At 42.2% G+C, this 22,446-nt stretch overlaps 2 protein-coding genes across 5 annotated transcripts; both read right to left on the bottom strand.

Moving 5' to 3' along the window:
- Positions 1-2,282: 2,282 nt before the first annotated feature.
- Positions 2,283-7,020, bottom strand: asb8 (ankyrin repeat and SOCS box containing 8). Its single transcript, XM_085781875.1, has 4 exons — positions 6,771-7,020; positions 5,588-5,764; positions 5,389-5,493; positions 2,283-4,427 (listed from the first exon to the last, which is right to left on the bottom strand). The coding sequence occupies exons 2-4, from the start codon at positions 5,714-5,716 to the stop codon at positions 3,792-3,794; spliced, it is 870 nt and encodes a 289-aa protein (XP_085638001.1). The 5' UTR covers positions 5,717-5,764; positions 6,771-7,020; the 3' UTR covers positions 2,283-3,791.
- A 1,080-nt stretch (positions 7,021-8,100) lies between these two features.
- Positions 8,101-21,160, bottom strand: larp4aa (La ribonucleoprotein 4Aa). 4 transcript variants are annotated; one of them, XM_085781871.1, is made up of 17 exons: positions 20,541-21,160; positions 18,113-18,230; positions 17,601-17,759; positions 17,062-17,146; positions 16,826-16,962; positions 16,632-16,735; positions 16,434-16,544; positions 16,272-16,325; positions 15,971-16,180; positions 15,421-15,524; positions 14,726-14,767; positions 12,028-12,255; positions 11,833-11,887; positions 11,577-11,735; positions 11,326-11,465; positions 11,006-11,216; positions 8,101-10,686 (listed from the first exon to the last, which is right to left on the bottom strand). In XM_085781871.1, the coding sequence occupies exons 1-17, from the start codon at positions 20,664-20,666 to the stop codon at positions 10,291-10,293; spliced, it is 2,439 nt and encodes an 812-aa protein (XP_085637997.1). In that variant the 5' UTR covers positions 20,667-21,160; the 3' UTR covers positions 8,101-10,290. The 4 variants fall into 4 exon arrangements, with proteins under 4 accessions (XP_085637997.1, XP_085637999.1, XP_085637998.1 ...); XM_085781873.1 differs by having other exon boundaries at positions 21,087-21,136; XM_085781872.1 differs by lacking the exon at positions 14,726-14,767 and having other exon boundaries at positions 20,541-21,143.
- Between the last annotated feature and the right edge of the window lie 1,286 nt (positions 21,161-22,446).

The raw sequence follows: 22,446 nt of genomic DNA, 5'->3' as shown, positions 1-22,446 counted from the left end.
GCCGTCCTCCCCCCACGCTTTGTTTTTGTTTCCTTCCTGATACTCTCACCCTATTCTTTTCCCTTGAAGTGAACGTCCTGAATGTGGAGGTACATGGCAGCACCATTAACAAACCTAAGAGAATGGGCTGGGATATATGACAGCCTACATCCATGGTTGAACAAAAGATTCTGTTACCGTAATTATATATGATAAACTCAAGCTGTATGTTTGAAAGTGCACAAATTATTGTAGATGAGCCATCTGATGTAATCCACAGCTGTTGTTACTGAACAGTGCAATTTACCACAGATATGCAAATTACACTCATTCACATGTTACTTCAAAAACCAATTCATGTGAATCCACAGACAAAGCTTGAGAGACCCCCAATGGATGATTTGAGAACTGAGTGTATTTAAGTGAGCTTTGGTATTCCCCTCTGGAGATAGAAACAAAGACACCACGAGTTCACCCCTATTTCCACAAACTAAATAAATCTCTCACAGTATTGGAATAAATCTAGTAACTCTGTTTATATATAACATATTGTCCCTTTTAATTTCATAATTTCATTAGCGGGCCTAGAGTGGTGTGAATTTGACTAGACAAAGAATATGATTTCATCTCACCTCAAAACTGTAGCAACATTTAATTTACTTCCTAAACTTAACAGGAACCTGTGGACAAAGCCATTGTAAGTGACATTAACCACTATCACTGAACCACCTGTTGAAAATTGACAAAGGCAAAAAAGAGAAATTTAGAAAAAGGTGGTTTTATTAGGAACTCTGGTATTAAAAACTACAATGAGGAGGAGTTATTTATTATGTTTAACTTATAAATGTAGTATTGTTTACCACTATCATGCACCCTTGTCAGCTTGTAACATGTTCCTAACCATGCTGTTAAATGAATCTTAAGTTGATCTATACCACCTTCCCACAATATTAGTATAGTATTAGGAATCATCCCAAACACTTTATTTTGGTCCTCAAAAACTGATTGGATATAGCATCTTACCCTGTGTTTTATGAGGTAAACTGTGTTGTATGCATGTATTACTTCATACTGTGCTGTGGTTCACTGCTGTGCTCTGATTGATAGACTGTTTGAAAGTGCAGGTGAGGTTTATAGTGAGGCCACACCACTGTTTACACTGGTCTGATGAGAATTGCTGATATAGTGATGGTCTGTGAGTGTTGAAATTGCTCTTGAGCTTTGATTACAAACTCTCTGACAAGTTCTGCTGATGGTTTGAGGAAAGTTTAGACTGTCTTTACTTTTTTTTTTTTCACCCCTAGCACTTTTACCGTCATACAGGAGCTTTTATTATGTTTGCTTGTACTAGTTTCTCTTCATTTTTACTGTCATGCTTTGTATCATATAGACTCTCCACAACCATATCTCACTCATTGTACTTTGGACCTGAATGAAAACTCCTTAAACTGAGATGTTTTTCCTGATTTATCCATGACTGACCATTTGGGTTTTTAACTTTTAATTGATTTGAATTAATGATTTCCTTTACTCTGCCAACAAGTGTCAAGAACTTTATTCAGAAAGTAAGCTCTAGGTAACAAATTCTGACTGTTCATCTTGTGGTTTCTCGTATTTGAGCTCCTCTGGGCCTCTCATTGTAATGACAGTGATTCAGTCTAATGACTGCACTAAAACGGTAATTACACAAGCCCTAAAGAGATCACGGCTGTGTTCAGCCCTGACCACTGACGGAGTTTCACACTGTTGAACGGCAATTAAGCCTTTTCTTCACTGAGTTAATATTCACACTGATCTATGTATAGACCCAGGAGATAATGAATATGGATATATTTTCAGCATAGAGTTTCATACACATCCAAACATTGCAGATGCATGTCCACCTCTAATCCCAAAGAACTGACCCTGGATAACTTGTTTGGTAATCAAAATAGGGGCTTATTTACATCTCACGGAAGAAATGTGGACATGAGAATTATGGGAATCAAAAATAAAAGGAATCAAGGTTAATGTACATCTAGCTGTTTCAGTTTCAGACTCCTGGTGTGGAACATGCTGCCTCATTGGAATATCCTTTGTTAAAATTATAACTAAAACTGTTAAGTCTATGCAAATAAACCGAAATTAGTCTGGCCCCATGAATATGACACAGCTAAATATTTCAGTAGTGTTGCACATCCTACCACAGTGAAGCTTTTAAAGTACGGTAAAAGCACTTAATCCAACAATGTGATGTCTCCTGTTAGTTTAAACAACCTAAAAATTTCACAAATTTTGTAAATAAAAATTGCCGGAAAAATAAATGGAATATAAAGGCATTTACTTTCATTAGGTTGACAAAGAAAAAAAGCACTTTTGCAGGTGCACACAAGACATGATCTAAGGGGTTCATTTTTATACATTTGCAGAACAAGCAAACAAAATCACAGAAATGGTAAGAGTTCAGACAAATACCATAACAAACGTAAATACATTTTGCAAGCATATTTAGTGAATCTTTCAAAGACAAAACTTAGTACTCATGCCATTTAATGGTTCTAACATTTAAACAGTTAATTTAAAATAATCTTTAAACATATGCTGCAAAATGTTGGGCCCGTGAGCACCCTTGAAAACCTGAACTCCTGCAAGTTAAGATTGGAACACATTTATAAAAAACAAAAAAAAACACAAATTATTCCTGCTTGGCAAATGTGACTGCACCCTTGGTTAAAACAAAGCCCAAATAAATATTAAATTACATACAACAGCAGGCATGTTGAAGTGACTTTTAACAGCGAGCTTGATGGGAGCAAGACAAATGCGCCCATCATACTTTGTGAAACCAATCTGTGAACCAAATAATATTCTTCCTTTTGTTGCCTCTACATGACAAATAAAACTGTTGTTTTCTGTTCTGGTAAAAGTTTGTTTTCTTCCCCTTGGTAAAATGCGGTGGTAGCTTGTAGTGGTAAAACGACTGCACTGTGAGTTTTCTTGGGGCGTCACTCAAAGAAAGATGGCCACTCCAACTATTAAACAAACTACTTAACATTTGCTCCTGGTCACTACTTCAGAAACTGTATCCTCTTAATTACTAGGCAGCCTGCATTATTCCGCATTAGCGTTCATTCATAAACTTAGATTCTGAAACCTGATTCTAACCTTTACATTTTTACATAAAAAAGCAAAACCTATTTTTACCACCACACTCAGTATTTTATTACGTTTTCCTCATCCTTTGTGACATACCGGTACAATGATAGTAATTACTTTCCATTATACTGAAGTTTTGTAATATTCAATAATAACTGTGAATTTTGCAAACAAAATGAATAAACCTATGACGATACATTGGCTCTGTATAAACATACAGAGAAAGGCCGGGTAGTGGGACACAGTTAGCTTTGTGTAGGTAAAGATAACTCCCAACATCACAGGACTCAATCTGATGCAATCGTTTCTTTTTGTACACCCCATTAAGGTTGGGTGGCATAAGATTTGTTGCACAATGACGTCCAACAAGTCAGTAAAATAACAACATGAAGATAATGCATTGGTAGAGGCTCCTCGAGCTAAAACTGATCAAATGTATCGACTTGAACTTAAATAACTGCTCATTTCAATGCTGTGCACTAAATCTTTTTTTTTTTTTAAAGAAACATGGTGAGTTTTGCTCAGCTCTCCCAGTGCATGAATCTGTATTGATTTGCAATAAGGTTTAATAAACGAGAGCCACTGTCAGACACTGTCATACATTTCGCTGAAGACACTTCCTTGCCAGTACATGCTGTGTGATGAGCTGTAAAGGTCAACCAGTGGGGTTTATCACCTCAGTCTCTCAGCAGCAGGTAGTCTTTGATCGTCTCTGGTAAAGGAAGCTCTTTTACAGCCGTGGGGAGGAACTGCACTCCAAGACTCTGCCGGACAGCACAGCGTGCCAGAGAGCGCAGCGTGGGAGCCTGAGCCACCATGTTGGTCAGCCTCGCCAGCAGCTGCGGATCTTTATTCAGCTCCCTGGGAAGGGTGCCGTCAGCCCGTCGGATCTCAAACCGCCCCGCTGCCCGGCACAGCAGATCAAGGCACTCCTCCTCCTGTTCGGTGCCCAGGCCTCGGGCCAACAGAGCCACCAGTCGGGAGATAGGGGTCTGGCCCTTCAGGTTGGTCACATGGACCTGGGCTCCATAGTCTAATAGCACTTTGACACTCTCTAGGTTGCCTTTCATAGCTGCCCAACTCAAAGGAGTGTCATTGTTGTAGTCCCGGGCATTGGGACAGGCTCCGCTCTCTAGCAGGGCCCTCACACACTCAGGGTTATCTTTGAAGGCGGCCCAGTGAAGTGGAGTGTCCTTGTTACCATCCAGGGCATTTGGCTGAGCCCCATACTCCAACAGCAGCTCCACGCAGCTTTCATCCTTCTCTGCCGCATAGTGCAGCGCTGTGCGGTTGTATCCATCCAAAGCATTCACCTGTTAAGTAAAGTCAATACATTAAAGGGGCAATATGCCAAAGAGGTAACAGCCCTAACCACATACATGCAACAGTAGGTCTTGGACACAACTCATTTTGTTTCATATACCGTGGTATACTTAAGAGCATGAAGTGTGAAAGTTGTGGGGGACCTGGTATGTCGATTCAAGGGTGTGGCAATCAGCCACTAAGATGCAACATTACTGGCAAAACCAGTTTCAAGGTTAAGTGTTGGCAGATGATTGAACTGATCACTGTACTGCCATGACTCGTAACAGCTGAGGGGTCCATGCACCCAAATTAAAACAGACACTGTCAGAGGAACTAACTTTCTACCAAAGATTTATCCATATTAAAATGTTCCTGGTTATTATCTTAGGTAACAGGGACCGTTTCTGGAACACAAGCATCACTGGTATTATTAAGATTAATGAATGCAATTTCCTCCCTTTCAGGCAGCCACTGTCTCAAGACAGCACAATATGACCCTCAATATGATTCTGTAAATGAACATCATGCCCAGCTTTACTTTGCACCTGCATATTAACTTGGGTTATGAACAACTGGTTTAAAAGGGCTTTTTAACATTTCATTGGTGTGTTCAAGTGCGTAGGAGTGAACTTCAACTTCTAACACTTCAGAACTGTCAATCATATGACAATCTTTAAATACAAGCAACTCTGTATTTTGTTTTCAATTTCAGTGTTGAACACACCCACTGGAGGAGTTTTAAAGCTTGTGCTCACAATTGAATTGCTTAAAAAAAGATAAGATAACCTTGGTAAAAAAAACAAAAAAAACAACAACAACTGGGCATTATGTCAAGTGCAATGGATTGGATCGCCCAAGTATCTTAGGCAAGGCTAAACTCTCTTCATATCACACGGTGAGTGCCTGGGAGGTAGCAGATTAATACAAAATCTTGTGGTTCGGTGTTTGTGAGAGTCATCAGTGACGTACCTCTGCTCCCTTCTCCAACAGCAGCTCCACACAGTCAGCATCAGCGACCATGCACGCACAGTGCAGGGGCTTAAGTGTGCCATGCATCCGGTTCACATCAGCTCCCTTAGACACGGGGATAGTGATGTCAATACAACTGTGTTGACACTCGTAAATCTTATACACGTGAAGTCAAACTGAAAGATGAGCAGGTCCATACCTTACGAATGAGATCCTCCACATTGTCGTGTGGGAATGAGCGGATGGCTGCGATGGTGCGGATGAGCCGCTCAGACAAGGAGTATTTACTTTGAATGCTTTGCATGATGTACCACATAGTAGAGCTCATGTGTAACAGAGGACCATGGCACCCAGGCAGGGGTGACACTACGGCACACTGAAAGACAAGGTGGAGTTAAAAACTGTAAGACACAATGGTTTTCACAACTAAGAAAATACTACATACAAAAAAAACCTACAAATTGAAAGGGTCCCTCTTCTGCTGGTAGTTATTTGGGGTAATTATTTGTCGCTTGTGATGGACAATAAAGTTTTTTTTACTGAATTGAATTGAATTAGACTTCTTCTTAGGTAGTGGCAGAATGTGTGTTTCCTGATTGTTTTCTTAAAACAAGATGCTTTAAAACCTAAATAAATAAATAAAATAAAAATTATGTTTAAAGTTTACATGATATGAAGTAGTTAAGAATCATAATTTCTAAAGTACGTGTTGGCATTTAATCAAAGTGTCATACATTTACATTACATTACATACATTTAGTAGATTTCCCAGGTCTTTATTCATTATCATGTTGGATAGACCGTGCAATCTATACTGTGCACGCTCGTACTATCGTCTATCTGAGACCGGGTGCCTCACGTTGCTCTGCTGTCGCTGCTCCCTTGCAGTCGCCCGAGGATCGACTGTCAGCAAGGTGACTGCCATGTAAATAGCTGAACGTAAACATATGACTGACATTGACAGCTAATGCTAGCTCTCTTATCTGGGAGAGGACATGGTCCACAACAAAAGGAAAGAAAACACACGGTGTGCAACAGTGATGCACGCATACTACCAAGTGATAGTTGTGAGGAATAACGGGCTAACGTTTGCATACAAATCACAACAGCTATTTGACCGACAGGCAGACGCTGACGGGCAGGTTTAGAGGCGATAATTATCCCCGGCTGTATTTTCACAAGCTGCTAGCACTAGCACGGTAGCTAGCTAGCTAGCGAGCGAGCTAACGTTAGCATTATGAGCTAAAGCACAACCGACACTCGTAGGCGGAAAAAAAAAAAAAAAATCAAATGACATCCATCTTCAAATACTTGTGAGCACTCCTAGAAATGCTTCACCCGTCTACCGTCGATAAATAAGCAAAACAAACTAGATAACGTACCGTTTTCGGCCCTCGGTTTGGTGGTCTGACGGGCTGCGAAACGGTTTTGACATTAACTACATAAACAGATGACGTCACACAGCCACGCCCTCCTCCTCCTCCTTCACCTCCTCCTTCACCTCCTCCTCTCCCTCCTCCTCCTCGCACGAGCTCCTGTTGCTGTGTATTTAAACCTTTTCATACACAGTGAGTCTCTATGATTTAAACCCAGCGGAGCCGGTACCGACTCCCCGGCTGGTCTGAGTGCTGCTGCCCGTCAGGAGTTGGGACCTCCGTCTGCAGGATAGTAATGTCTCCGTCAGAGCGCCCACCCTCCTAATATAGGCTTGTAACGCTTGTAACGTAGTGGCAGGACCGCACCACCACATACCATGAATGCCTCCAGTTCATGTCCATGTAAAGGACGGTCGAGTCGACGAGACGAGTGCTTCACAGCCAAACCAGCGACACTTTTGTTTTTTTTTAACATGGACAGCCTGTCCAAAGTCGTAGTCCTATTATAGTCCATCTTTGACAGCTGACACGCTACAAGAATATGCAAATGAAACAGGTAGTAGCAGTGGGGTCCGATTTAACGCCCTTTGAATATTTAAATATTTTCTTTATTTAATCCTCAGTATATATAAAAACTGTCATCACAGGACCTCGGTAGCAAAGGTCACTGGTTCACAACTTCAACATCCCTTTAAACAGATTTTAACCTAATTGATAACACTCAGTGAATTGCCTTACAGCTTCCACAGTTGATTACTCCTACACCTGTTATTAAAAATTGTATGGATAACATTACCAATCCTTTTTTATGATCACATTGATTACTTTGCTCAGTGCAGAAAATGTGAAATTTACACAAATACATTACACATATAAAGCAGGAACCAGTGACTTGACAAATGATTGGCTGTCAACATGGACATACATTCAGATCTGGGCCTTCATGATCCATTTGCATCCCGATTTTCCTATTTTCCTTATTGAGTATCACCAGGTAATTGATAGAATATGCCCAGTATCAAAATATCAGTAGGTCAGGTGGCCAGTGGGCTTGCAAACAGCCAGTGTAAGGGTTAGAGGAATAAACAGGCCCAGAACCTATAGACCCTGACCTGACCTGATATGACTGATATAAGACACCCAACTAAGCTAAAATATTACCATCAAAGTTGACACCTGTGAGTCTCACACATGAAAGGCTGAGGGAAAAAAAATGACATTGAAATTACCACTCGGATCCAACCTGGCACAACTACAAACCATACATGTGTCGTCATCACTGCAACAAAGACAAAAAGACAAAAAAAATGGCAGAAAGAAATGTGACGCTGGAAAAGCCAAATCAAAATAATTTATTTTTGGTGACATTTCATACAGTTCTAGGATTGTGTCTCAAACACTTGGTTGATCCATTACTATATTTCCTTTTGCCACCCCAACCCAAATTAACAGAAAAAACCCAAACATATGGAGGGGGGAAGCAATTCCTGTAGGTACTTGCAAGCCTGTCAACATCAACCATATGCTTCTAAAATGATTTCACCTTACCGACAAGTAAGATTATTTTTTTTAAAAACAAGTTAGTGCATTTATTTAATTATACTAAATCACTAGCTGCTCATACTCATTAATGAAAAAGAATTAAACAGCCCCAGTGATTGGTTACTCGTTTACTGCATTACTAAACCCAAAGTCAATGCATCAAGTATTTTCTCTCAGCTGACATCTCGAACAGTATATAAATGTCATATGCGTGATTTTATTTTGCCAATGCGATTTCACACAACTTTGGGGAAACCAGCCTACCAAGATTGGGAGAAAAGCGTTGCGCATCAGAATTAAAATAAATAAATTTAAAAAGCAATACATACAGTAAGTAAAACTTCAAATTCTAAGTCAACCTGTTTGTTTTTTGTTTGTTTTTTTCAAAAATTAAAAAAAAGGAAAGAAAAACAAAACAAAAAGAAAACAGCAAACTCACCCTAAAAAGCACAAAACAATCTGGTGGATACCTGCTGTCAAAAGCCTCCCTCTGTAAATTCAGAACTAGAACAATTACATTCTCCCACACACATTTCTAGTGAAGGGTTATTACAATATAGCATAGGCAACTACACTGCTACAGCTTCTTCAAAATCCAGTTTTACTGGGCCAAAGGTTTCCGCAAGACTACATTATTTAGCAGACCTTGTCAATAAAAATCAAAACTTTATTCTAGCACACTATGATCGTAGGCAGCTGGCACATAGCACGTGAAAAATGTTCCAATTCTCCTTATACCCACGACTCGGCTGCCAATTATTATGTAGCTATCATCCTTAACTAACAGCACTCCTCAGTCTATTTTTTTTGACACTATGCCATTGTTAAGAACAATTCACAGATATAAGCTTAACCTGGATATCCTGTGATGATGTAGAAAAGCCAAACCTCACCTAAACCATCAGGCGCACTGAACAGTCAAATCTTACCATTAACCTATTTGTTGTTTTTTTTCCTTCTCTTGAAACACATCATCCTACTACCCAAACAAACATGTAAACAGAGAACCTGACTGATTATCAACATGACAATAATCTGAATCCAATGGAGCGGGTACACTCAAAAACATTTCAGATAGATAGCAAAGATAAAACTTAACATGAAAAACTTTGGACCAGGCTAGCAGATTCACCGTGGCTAACAGGCCAGTGAGCACCCCAAAGTGGATTTCGGCTTCAAACAAAACCACACATCTGACTGTGGCGTACATCAACGGTTTTCTGATATCCGACTGTTACGGCTGTAGCCAATCATAAACCAGGATCAAAATACCACCATAGAACACATTTCATTAATATACATTAGAAGACTACACTGTCCAGTTCCAGGACAGCGACTCTTAATCTCTGATGTAAAAATCAAAAATCATCCATTTCATTACATCAGTGCAACAGCACACTGTAGCACTTCAATCATTTTGTTTAACAATCAATGCATACACAGACATCAGTCAACCCTTCAGTCATACTTGCAACCCTAAGCACACACAAAAAAACCAAAGAAAAAAAAAAGACTGATGTCTCATTGCGTGTTAGTGATATCTTTGTATATGTACATGACAAATATGCATGTTCTTTTCTTCTTAGTGCATATTGTTCTTGCAGACCAACATCTATTCTTTAAAATCAAAAAAAAAGGTAGAGGGCCAGTTACGTGGCCCAGCATCCCACCTCTCCCTAGCAGAGCGTAAATGAGATGACCTCCAGATAAATCGCACTTAAATTCTGTTAAGCATAACGCTGGAGGCCGAGACAAGATTTTTGTTTCCTTTTCAAATCACTCGTCAAAGTTCTTCAGGTGTCATTTTGCCCATTAGTCCTGGATGTCCCGGTCTTAAATGTCGTTTTAAAAGCTTTTCATTGGACAAGTTCCAGGGGGGGAAGGTGGCTACCATAATGTTGTTGCTTTTATGTTATTCATTTGTATATAATTATATATATCCATGTATATATTCATACATCTTTTTTCTATTCATATCAAGTTTTTACTTTGGCGATACTGGTGGGATATTCTGCTCTTTGCCAGTGTGCCTGTAGCCTCCCTGGGGGGAGATGCGTCGGGCCGGAGGCTGGCGCCGCTGGTCCCGGAACTTGAGGCCCCCGGAGCCTCTGGGGCCGTTGCTGCGGTAGTAGCCTTGAGAGTCACGTTCACGCGGTGGCCGGCTCTCCTTGCATTCCCATCCGCCCTCTCTGTCGTGGCTTTTCTCGTGCTTGTCTCCGGGAGCGCTGCTGGAGCCCGACTCCTCGGCCTTGTTCACGCGCAACTCGCGCAACGGCTGGCCCGACGCGGTGCTGGGGGGAGCTGGAGCAGGGGCCGCGGGGGGAGGAGGGTCCTTGGGTGGTCGTTGGCACACCTCGGCGTAGCTCAGCTTACGTGGCTCCTGAAGCACGACGGGAAACAAGAGCAGAAGTAAAAGATGTACCTAATCATCAAATTCATACGTTCATTTTCATGTTTTCTCGTGTGAAACCCTCAGATCTCATAATCTTAACGCTCATCGGGATGGGAAGTGAACGTTCTGGACTTGTGGTGGGAAAGTTCAGAGAGCGGGAGAAAAAAAGACAGAAAAATTGAAAGAGAGACACAGAGAGAGAAAGACCCACAGCCAGTCAGTCCACTGCCTCATTTCCCTCTATGCGCAATAGATCTCATCATCGGGAGGACGTGTCCGCCATCGTTGTACAGAACCAGATTCTCACCTGCACAGGGGTGGGAATAGTGGCTGGAGCGGCGGCCGGCGTGCTGGGTGTCGCTGGCGTGGAGGCGGCAGCGGGCTGAGGCCTGGGGCTCGGCACAGGCACAGGCTGTGTGGCGGGGGAGGCGTTGACAGTAGTCTGGACAGGTGCACGTGGGGTCACTTTTGGTGCTGGGATCTCTGCCCGTTCAGCCCTCTTCTCCTGACGAGTGACGCTGTCAGCAGAACAGTTTCGGACATACATGTCAATACTCTTGAGTTTTAATACAGGCATCTGATTCCTAAAGGTCCTGAATTAATTAGCTACTAGTCAGAAAGTCGTACCCAGGGGCCGAGGGGCCGAGTGGTTGTGTAGCAGGTTTTGCTGCTGCCAGGGCAGGACTTGGGACCGCTGCAGCTTCCTCTGCGCCTGAGGCTTGGCCTGAACCTTGACTCACAGTGGCTTCTTTATTGGCTTGTTCGGTCTGTTAAAAAAAACAAAAAAAACATGACGTACGTTACACCTCCTCTCTATAAACCTACCCGTGTTAACAAACCCAAATGATTTACAAACTCTTAAAGTTTTCTCTTCTTACCTTGTCCCTGTACAAACCGCGTACAACATCGGACATTCGGTTTTCTAATACAGGCTCTCCCTGCGTGCTGACCACACAACCAGGAAGTGGTGGGAAGTTGGTAGCAGCCAAGTCAAACTTGGGTGGAGAAACCTTGACCTCTGCTAGTGGTACAGGCCTCTGATAAAGGAAAATGGACAAAACAAACAAAGATCACGAGATGATTCATGCTTTCGATGCAACAAGGTTTCACGACGACATGAAAACCGCCATTTACCGAAATCCGCTCGTCCTCTCGCCTCCTCCGTGTTCCTCTGTAGGTCGTGCTCCGTCTGAAATGCAATACAATTATCAATAATGACTCCTCATCAATCAACAGTGCCACTGATCAAATCTGAGCTGAGGAGCAGCAGCAGCAATGACGGTCAGGCGGCGATCAAACAGCAGCTGAAGCCAAACCACCAAAACTCACCGTCCGCGTCCAGACATGCCACTGTCATCACTTGGGTCCGAGGAAGAGGAGGAGAGATGTGAAAACGCCATGCTCAGGTCAGAGACGGTCTGGACTGGGTTAGTGGTGGCGGCGGCGACGGGGACAGGGGGCTGCGGGCTGCGCAGTCCAGTCAGGCTCTCCAAGGCGACAGGAGTTATGGAGGGTGGGGTCACCTCGCTCGTCCTCACCTGGGGCTTCACGTGGTTTCTGTTGCAACAGGGAACAGGCGACGATGAGGAAGGGCAACGTTTAGAAAAAACAAAACAACTTTTACAGCATAGTAGCAACCAGTGTTTCCTGTGAGGGTGATTTAGACCTCTAGACCTTCAGGAGGTGCTACACTAACCATATAGGTGTTTTTTTTTTTACACCAATTAACTGTCTTGATTAACTTTCTGGTAGAAATTGTTGAGAGGTATTGCTTCAAATATATTTGCGCGATGTGGTCCATCGTCACTGATATAAATAAATGTGGACAAACAGACCTAGAATTCAATACCGCACCTTTATCATGATCATGAAGCTGAAACAACATCTATGAAACAATATTGACACAAAATTAAATTTATAACCTTTAGGAAGTCCGGCTTTAATCCAAGAGGACTATTGGATCAGTTCCCACTTGTTTTGGCTGGGTGTACTTAATAAACTGCCAACTGTGTATATTTCTAAATTATACTATTGTCAGGGCCTAAATAAACATTGCTTGAAATGACATGCTCTAGGTAACTTCCCCAAAACCTTTAAAGGGATATTCCAACATTTTGTCAAATTCACCTATTGCCATAATCCCTATACTGTATGTATATAATAGTTTTAAGGAGTAGGTTCATTAACTTTAATTGTTGGTGCAAACTGTTTTTAGATCGGCGGGGAAAAGACGTGAGCAGCACGGTGTTTCCACATTTCCCTCATCAAACTAAATACACAATCCAACAACTCCAAAACAAGTCACAAGTTGTGACCTGCACATTCGCCACGATATGAAATAATAACGTATAATTATGTAACATTACGACACGTGAAGCAAATACTCTACTGGCTACTACTGGCTTTTGAAAATGTAGTTTCAGCTACACATTTGCCTCGAAAACAACTCTGTCTCGTATCATTCCATTATTATTTCATAACGTGGTGAATGTGCAGGTCACAACTTGTCCACGAGAGAGTTTTGGGGTTGTTGAATTGTATATTTAGTTTGATGAGGGAAACGTGGAAATACTGTGCGCCTCTGTCTCACCCCCGCCGATCTCAAAACAACATGCACTGACAATTAAAGGAAATTAACCTACTGCTATGACTATAGGGATTCTGACAATAGGCGTATTTGCCAAAATGTTGAAATATCCCTTTAGATTAGTATGTGAACAATAATGCTATAGATACTGTTACACAGCCACTTAAGCTCTGCAGGCCAGTTTAATGGGTATTAACATGGTCCTTTAAATGGAGCTTGGGATTGCATAGAGGAAACTGCACTGCAAGTATTGATTATAGGGCCTACAACAGGCTGTGTACAGTAAAACAAATCTAATAACTATATTCTGAAGGATCCCTCAACAATATTTGGATAATAGAAGCTGAGATTGGTTGACGAGTTTAAAGGAAACACTGGTGGCACCCACTGAAAACGTTGGCACGTTACAGGAGGATTGAGACAGCATGCTGTGTCCTCAGGGTAAATATGTTCACATGCAGCGGGCACTCAACTACATCTGCGCTCATGATTGGTTGAAGAAGTATAAACTAGTGCAGACGAGACTATACTGTGTGTTTGATGATCTGCAACCAATCATAAACTCATTGAGTAGCGATGACAATGTCTTAAGACCGAGACTAAAATCTCAATGAACCACAAAAATAAAACTGAGACCGTTGTTGCCGTCAAAAACCTGGCAATGTGGTTGACAATGGATTGATCTTCTTATCAGTCTTTGACCCTCAGATCTCATAATCTGAACGCTCATTGGGATGGGAGTGAAGCACTTGACTTTGGAAGGAAAGTAGAGAGAGAAATGAAAGGAAAGGAGGAGATAAAGAGGAGAAAGACAGAATCAAAGCCAGTTACCCCACTCCCCAGCTTCCCTCTATGCGCATCATGATCTCATCACCGGGTCTGACTTGGGAAGGGGACTGTGTGGTAATTCTTTGTGAGGCTGCTTTGTGACGAGATTTGAAGCACACTGATTAAAGCTCGATATGGACACCAGCTTCAGACTGTCAGCAGCTCTTTGTTATGGCGTATGACACATAGCACAATGGTAATACAATCACAGATAAGGGAAGCAGCAGCACAACATGGGTGGGGGGGGGTAAAATGAATAAATCAAGTTGATGGTTAGTTGTGATGGACAGAAACTGTTACGTGTAATCGTGGAAATGCAAAGAGGATATTTTGCAGCCAAAGTGATGATAACTGGAGAAAGCCATCTACTCCGAATCAGACAGCAGCTGCTGCCGTTTCGTAGGCAGGCCTTCATTTATCAAATGACATGACAAATCCAGGATGTCCATTACCTGGCAACAAATATTTATCACAGTGATGATGAAAGGGATTGTGGCTATTTAAGTCTGACTGGCAGAAGGAATGGGCCCCGATATGGATTTAGTCATTTGCTGCTGCGGTATGGTAAGAGATGAGGGTAGCGATGAAGCTTATTGTACAGTATAATAGTACCTGAAGGCATTTATTACATTCTTTCTTGAATAGAGGGGGACACTGTGGGGACAGTAAGAAGACAGGGAGTGAATAACAGTTCCCTGATGGGGTTACATTGTTTTTTTGTTTTTTTAGACAAAACTTAATTGCAGAAGATCTGAAGTTCAATATTTCATTTCATGCAAACAACGACGCAGGTGGTAAAACATTCCAAGTGGAAAAGTTTAGCTCACTTTTGATTTTGGTCGAAACCAACAAAGAAACTCAACAAATGAATAAATGGCCTGCACCAACCAGTCAAACTGCAGTTTACATCCACGTCTCTCCTGACTTATACATGGAGTGAAGAATTTGAAGCTGGTTACTTACTAAAAAGTATGATGTGTGTGATTCTTAGATTTGGTCTAAAAGTGTGTGCGTCAGTGACCTTTGACTATTAAACTAACCAGTTCATTCTTGAGCCCGACTGAACCTTTGTGCTAGATGAGTGACATTCCCTAAGGGTAATCCCAATATATATCACTATCACAAGAATGGGATGGGTGTGAGGCTACGCTGACCTTTGACCACCAAACTCTAATCTGTTCATCCTTGAGTGCAAGTGAAAGTTGGTGCCAAATTTGAAGAAATTCCCTCAAGGTGTGACCGAGATCTCGCCTTCATGAGAATGGGACAGATGAGAAACACCTCTGGACATGAAAACGAGTTCTTACCGATTTCTGTTGAATTGGCGCGTGATGTTAAGAGAACTGGAGGCCGTTTTGTAGTGTCCGGCTGAGCCAAATCCATTCACAAAGCTACTGTTGGGGAACGGAGCCTGCACGTGGAAGAAATGCAATATTAACAAATCCTATTTCATGCAACAACCTCCACAGTTATTTACACAGTAGCGAGCACAAAGACAGGAAAACACATTCACAGCGTCATTTGCTCTGGAAGTTTTAACTGTTTTAGAAAATACAGAGTATCATGACTAACTCATTTAGCAAAATATTGGGTGTTTACTTCTGACAATTCAAACTGCAAGAAAGAAAGGACTCATTTGAATTCACTCAACACACTTCCCTCCAGACATCACAACAAACAGGGTGGCAATGACTCATAACTGATTACGCAGACTCCTAATAATGCAGCCGCACAATGTGCAGTTTTTCGGGTCAGTTTCATCAGATTTATGTCTTGAATTCATATAAAACGCAACCACATTTGGATCTGTGTAGGTTTGTGTAGCTGCGTTACCATGTTAAGTACAGTGTGTCTCACCAGAGGAGTTTCGAAATACGGTGTGGGCGAAGGCGTCCAGGTGGGAGGTACGATGCCGTAGACTGGGTACTGCTGCTGGGGGTAGACGTGCTGCATGTAGAGCGGAGAGCTGTACTGGGACTGGCTCTGGGACTGCTGAGCGTACAGGCTGCTGTCCATGCTACGGTAGCCATTCTTCGCAAAGAACGTGTTGATGGCCTTTATCCTGGCCTGTCAGCAGAAAAAAAGGGAGGAGGAAATGGTTTATAATGCGACAAACAGGCCTTTCCAAAAATGACAAAGGACTTTTGATTCGACTTACCATGATGGGTTTTCCCTGAAATGTTTTTACTTCCTCTCTTAGATACTTGTACGCCTTGGGGAGCACAAGAGAGAATAATTCATATAATCAGTGCACGGTGCAACATTTTCACTCAACACTCTGACAATGTGAGGAAAGGAGGAGACGTTTGACCGCCAGTACCTGTTGAGCATCCGTGTCTGATTGGAATGTGATGTACCAGTTGTTGTTGTGCGCAAACTCGACACTTATCACCTTTGGACAGTTGTCGTTTTTGAACAGCGACTCCACTTCCTGTGAATTAGACAAAGAAAAGTTTTGTAAAATCATCCTAAAGATAATAAACAACAGTTTGACAACCGTGTCAAAACAAGCATTTACCTCAACAGGCGTTGTTTCAGGGACCTCCCTCAGGATGATAATGCACCGCTTGTGATTAGGACGCACCTTCTCCCCTTTCTCGTCCACTTGTACCATAGGAGAGGCTGAGGGAGGGGTCATGGTGTTAATATCTGGACGCAGCACAGACGCGTGTAATTCATTTTAATGTGCATCGCAATGAGCTTTTCACTTACATCTCAACACATCGAGGATGAGGTCCATGTCAGTGGTGAGGACCTTGATGCCCTCCATGCTGGCTATAGTCCAAATGGGGACAAACTGGTCACTGTCCATCTGGGACATCAGGTACAAATCCTTCGAGAGGTTTTCTCTGAAAATCACAACACAATAAATCCAAGCGCATTAGTCGACTCTTGACTTGACAAGAACCACCGTATTAATCATCGTTCATCAAGTGCTCGCCCAATACCTTGAGAAATAAAACTCCAGCTCCTTCTTCAGAGACTCTCGTAGATTCTCGGAGGAGATCGGCTGCTCTTCAGCTTTGGAATCCCCTGATCACCAAAAACAAAATGTCAGCGGAAGGAAAAGTGAATAGTTCACTGTTTTCAATACAAATATTGAGACGTGAGGCTTTACTGGACTGAAATGTGCAATTAAGTTGTATTGATGGTTTGACCTTTTGAGTCACACAGTCACACACAGGGTTTTGCATGCAAACGCGGTGAATGAAATACAAATATCTGCACAGGCGAGGTGTGGCCAAACAGTCTGCGTGCTTACAAGCTTGTCTTGTTGCAAGTTTGTGAGAGTTATGACTCTGCAGAGCAGATGAGTCCGTTTATGGTTTTACAGTAAACGATAAACGTTAACCGACTGTGCATGTGAATGTTTTGATTCCATTTAATCTTTAGATCGTAAAAACTATGTACTGAAAAACACCATAATCCTTAGTTGCAGCCACAGCTGGCGTGTGGAGACGACTGCATGTGATGTGACGTGGCTGACCTGCGGTCCCTGTGGTGGACTCAGCGGGGGAAAAGCCCAACTCTGGAGGGTCCATTCCATTTACTGCTATCTCAGCTGTTGCTGTGGAGCTGCTGTCATCCAGGGCTGTGAATCCCACAGTGTACGGCTTGCACCCAGCAGACGAAGACTCAGAATAACCTGCGCACAAGGTGAAGAGTTTCATTCAGAACCAACAACGGACAGACCATATTTTTAGGACGGATTCACCTCGCTTGTTTTAAAAGTCCTGTTCATATCATACCATCGCACTGTGTAAGTGTATTAATAAAAATAAGCTGTTTGTTTTCATGTTTTCCTTAATTATATCTACACATTTTAAGTGTGTGAATAGCTGTAATAGCAGGTGTCAAATGTGCATAAGTTAACATTTATATCAACAGATGTGGATGTGATCGAGTCCACTTTTCACATACAAATAAGTTAACTGCAATAAAAATGTCCTATAACTTCTCTAATGGACATTAAATTCTGCTGATGGAAGTAAATCTCACCCTCACTTATGTCCGTGGGGGGCCAATGAGGGCTGTTAGTGACAGCCTCGCTGGGGGCCACAGGCATCTCCTGCCACACCTTGGCATTTGGGTTCAAGCCGGCGCCCTTAGAGGTGACCTTCAGAGAAGAAAAAGCAGGATCAACAGAGTGCAATTCTTATCAGCAACAGCAGAAATGTGTTTGTATTCTCACTCAAACATGACAAACTCACACAGGGACAAAGAATAAATGTAGATAACATTGTACACGTAAAACTGTCACTAATCAGACAGCTGCTATTTGACGTCCGACAGCATCTGAATGTGATTTGCATGCTGCATCTCCACCTTAGACCTATGCTATTTTGAGCATCGTATGTTTAATATTCTTACTGCATCTGACCAGTGTTACAATCGATGAAGATTCTGCAAAGTTTGAGCTGTTCAAACTAATTTGTTAATGACCAAACAGTACACAGACCGACAGACAGTATTTTTTAATTATTAACCAGTCAAACCACTAGCACTCATTTGTTTATCTACATTATCACTTTAAGTTAGTTTATACCCAGTTCTTACTGAGCATGAAGTAGGAAGTAGAATCACAAATAAACAAATGAAGCTACACATAATATAACATAATAATCTCATGTAATTATTTCAATGGAAAAAAATACACAAGAAAACTCATTTAAAGACTGTAAGTATATCAATGACACCATTTAAAAAGTACAAGAACCAATCAATTCTGAAATTTGCATCAATACCAGTAGACTCTTAGGTATTGAAAGTCTGGAAGTGAGATTCAATGTTAACTCACAGTTTTCAAAGTAAATATAACATCTTATCATGCATTGCGCACACACAAACACACATGTCCGCTATCTTAAAACCAGCAACATAGAAAAACAGAAACAGTGTAAAAAAAAAAAAAAAAGTTATCCAACTGTGATCTCCAACAACAGGATGGTGGCAACACTGCATACCACTGGAAACCAGAGAAGTACCATGAAATGTGCCCACAAAGGGTGGCATGATCCCCTGTTCACAACATAGACTGCTTGCTGCCTGTGTGGACCTTTAAGAGGGGGGGGGGGGTGATTATAGAGGCTTTGTGTGACCAAAATGTCTGCAATAGGCCAATAAATGCAGACAAAGCTGGGTAAAATAACTTGCATAAATGCTGACGCTATTTTATGTAACTTTAACCCAACATGTTACATTTTTGAGATGCATTATTCAGGGATTTGCCCGGCCTCTCTGTATCAAAGGGGGGTGTGGAGTGGCAGTAGAAATCCTGACCCTGCAAAGATCCGTGGCCAAGAATAGATCAGGTACAGTACATATTAAGGCACACAGAAACTGATGTCAACCTGACTGTAGTAGATTGTGCTTTAATCCAAAGGGGGAATGGATGACATCTTCATACTACCTTCGAAACACTGCTATATCAAAATTGGCAGCTCCTTCTTTTGACATTGTCCCTCTCCCTCTCTCCACCTGCAATTGGATCCACTCCCTTTTTTTTTTTGGTTGCAAAAGCACCGGGCCTGACCAGACCAGCTGCCAGTCACAATAAGCCTTGGAGACACACTTCTCTCCACCAGCAGCCACACACACACACACACAAGAATTAAACGGGTTTGTCAGATGGTCAAGGCCTCTGTATCAATCAAATGAGCACGAACATTTTATGCGCCGTGAAACTTGACACATGGTTACAATGCACGCTTCTGTGTCACAGGCCCGTGACGAGCCAAGTAATATCAGCTGACTGCGCTGCGCAGCACAGGGCCAGGTATTTGCAACGCATGTCACTGCGCTATTAGCTAGGTTGGGTTAGCTCGGCTCGGCTCGCAGCAGCAGCAGCGCGATTAGCTCACAGATAACGGAGTGAATGAACCTTCATCCGTCGGGCCAATAAATAACCGAAGCATTGATCAGCTACGGAATTGAATTAAAGATGATTCAGTCGGTCCAAAAACAGCAAAACGTGTCCATTTTACAGTTACTGTGTCATAACTTAACTTATAAGCTAATGATTACTCAGCAAACTACTTAATGAGCTTGCTGCTGCTGCTGTTGCAGGAGCTAAGCTAACGTTAGCCGTGAAGGAGCAGAGCAGATCACCTGCAGCTCACTCCCTCTCTCTGTCTCGCTCCTGTTTGTGTTTGATAACCACCGTAAGATTACACGCTGCTACCACAGGGCGATTCACACGGACACTCGCTGAGTTGAAGCCGAATAAAACTTGGGTGTGTTAATAATAATACAAGTCTTGTTTGAGTTAAATTTAGCTGCTAGCTGCTTGATAAATATCGCTCCACCGCCACACGTTTGGGGGGTTGGGGGTTGGGGGTGGGGGTTATGTGCTGCTGCTGCTGCTAACAGGTTTTTCCACTGATAACTATTAGCGTTAGCTCGGTAGCTTAGAGAAGGCCGCACTCACCATGCCGCCTGACCCTCCCTCGCTCCCCAGCGGCGGAGCCTCGTCGTCCTTCCCCCCGGTCTTCGGTCCCGGATCGGCCTCCTCCTCCTGCAGCAGCGGCGGCTCCCCGCTCTGGTCTGAACTCATCAGCCGCTCCTGACTCACCTCCACCCCGTCGCGTTCTCCCGGCCCCCGCCTGCCACCACCTCCACCACCACCACCACCACCACCAGCGGCGTCGTCTCCCTCGGAAACCCCGGCTGTGTCTGAGCAGTCAGTCCGTGTCGGGGCTTCCAGCTAACCGGCTAGCAGGCAGAGGCTAACGCTAACGTTACCGCAGCGGGCTAACGTTACCAACGGCTGCTAACGGCTCAATGAATCAAACCAGCAGCAGCAGCAGCAGCGACGCGCCGAGACACTAATGGTGGAAGCGATGCCAAACCATGACTCTTCTGCTCACACCACAGGCCCCGCTGGCGTTTCACCGAGTATATCACGACTCCACACACCGGGCTGGTGAGGCGCATTCCTAGCCGGGCGACCGGAGCGGACACTGGGGACACGCACCTCTCCTCAGCGCAGGCACACAGTCCGCCGAGGTCCCGGCTGCCACCGCGAGTTCTCGGTGACCTCTGCTGAAACCATTTCCTTTTCCTTTTCCGCCGCCCGCACTGTAGTTTTCTGCGGGGTTTTAGTAGTAGATTGTAGTTATTGTGCTTTTTTTTTTTCACTTTAGTTTTTATTGAGAATTTTTCTTTTAGATAAAAACCAAAGTTTATACATAAAGACAAATATAAACACATGGGAGTTTTGCGAACGCACCTAATGAATGTAACTTAGGCTACTTTGTAAAAAATAAAATTGAAACACAAGAACACTTTTTTTCCCTCTTGTGATGTTTCTGTTTTATTTTGGGATGCGACTTATAGAAAATAATTAGTCTTTGTCAAAAATAAATAAACAAATCAGATTTGGTCGTTGGTTTCATAAACAAATGTAAATTTTTTCCTATTTTTTGGAAAGAGTTCTCAATATATTGTGATTCACCAAAAAGTATCAAATCTAAAAATGTACAACGTCTATATCAATATTTGTTTGATCTTTCCCTTCATCAGACCCCAGGAAACTTTAATTGATTTATGTATTGTAATATCTTTATGACTCTAATATGTCATGTTTGTATTTGTTTATTTATTATTATTATTATTATTATTTTATTTTTATTTTTTTCATGGCTTTCCTGTTCCATTCATTACTGTGTTATACTCAAACGCTGAAATGTTTTGCTCAGTTTTAAAGTATAATTTGTATTGGAAATTATTCTGCTGATAAGATTTGTATTACTAATAAAGAATTTTTAAACTAGGGCACATTACGCAGATCAGTTCCTGTGTTTTATTGATGTGTTTAGAGTGAAGACAGATCAGTTCATTGACTTTTATTCTAAAACTGAATCATACTGAGGATTTTTAAAACAGACAATAAAATGTACAGTACACTCTATATGATCTTCTGTTATATAGCATCATGTCAGTGTAAAGGTTTTTACCATCAAGAATAAAGTGAGGATATGCCACTAAATTTTCCATTTCCATCTGATAAACCACATGATTTATGGGCAAATACACTGACAATATGCCCAGTAAAGTAAATGCAATGGCTCCACAGTTAATGCTCCCTGTGGGATAAATAAAAACATGTCTATAGCCTAAATGTAGAATACCGGTATAATGATTCACTGACTTAAAAATGTATTTGCAATCGCAGACAGTGGTGTGTTTGATCTGTTCCCTTTAGCTGTCATGGATGACTGAAAATCAACAAAGACAATGTTTTATATGTAATGAAGTGACAGGTTTAACAAGTTCCCAACTAAATACACTGTGAGCTTCACTTAAATGGACTTGAGCAATACTACTGATATCCA

Source organism: Trachurus japonicus, chromosome 7 (genome assembly GCF_045865225.1).
Source record: "Trachurus japonicus isolate A0001 chromosome 7, Traja_1.0".
NCBI classification, from domain to species: domain Eukaryota; kingdom Metazoa; phylum Chordata; class Actinopteri; order Carangiformes; family Carangidae; genus Trachurus; species Trachurus japonicus.
The sequence above is the reverse complement of the archived record's forward strand: the minus strand, read 5'-3'. Positions and strand labels throughout refer to the sequence as shown.

Bases quoted from the DNA above. Each gene is read 5' to 3' on its own strand.
- asb8 (XM_085781875.1), bottom strand. From the start codon at position 5,716: ATGAGCTCTACTATGTGGTACATCATGCAAAGCATTCAAAGTAAATAC. The intron at 5,494-5,587 runs GTATGGACCTGC...CCCGTGTCTAAG, and splicing joins TGGAGGATCTCATTCGTAAG to GGAGCTGATGTGAACCGGAT. The intron at 4,428-5,388 runs GTACGTCACTGA...TTTACTTAACAG, and splicing joins TGTTGGAGAAGGGAGCAGAG to GTGAATGCTTTGGATGGATA.
- larp4aa (XM_085781871.1), bottom strand. From the start codon at position 20,666: ATGAGTTCAGACCAGAGCGGGGAGCCGCCGCTGCTGCAGGAGGAGGAG. The intron at 16,963-17,061 runs GTATTGGGCGAG...TGTGATTTTCAG, and splicing joins CTGGAGTTTTATTTCTCAAG to AGAAAACCTCTCGAAGGATT. The intron at 10,687-11,005 runs GTGAGAATCTGG...GTCGTGCTTCAG, and splicing joins CTATTCCCACCCCTGTGCAG to GAGCCACGTAAGCTGAGCTA.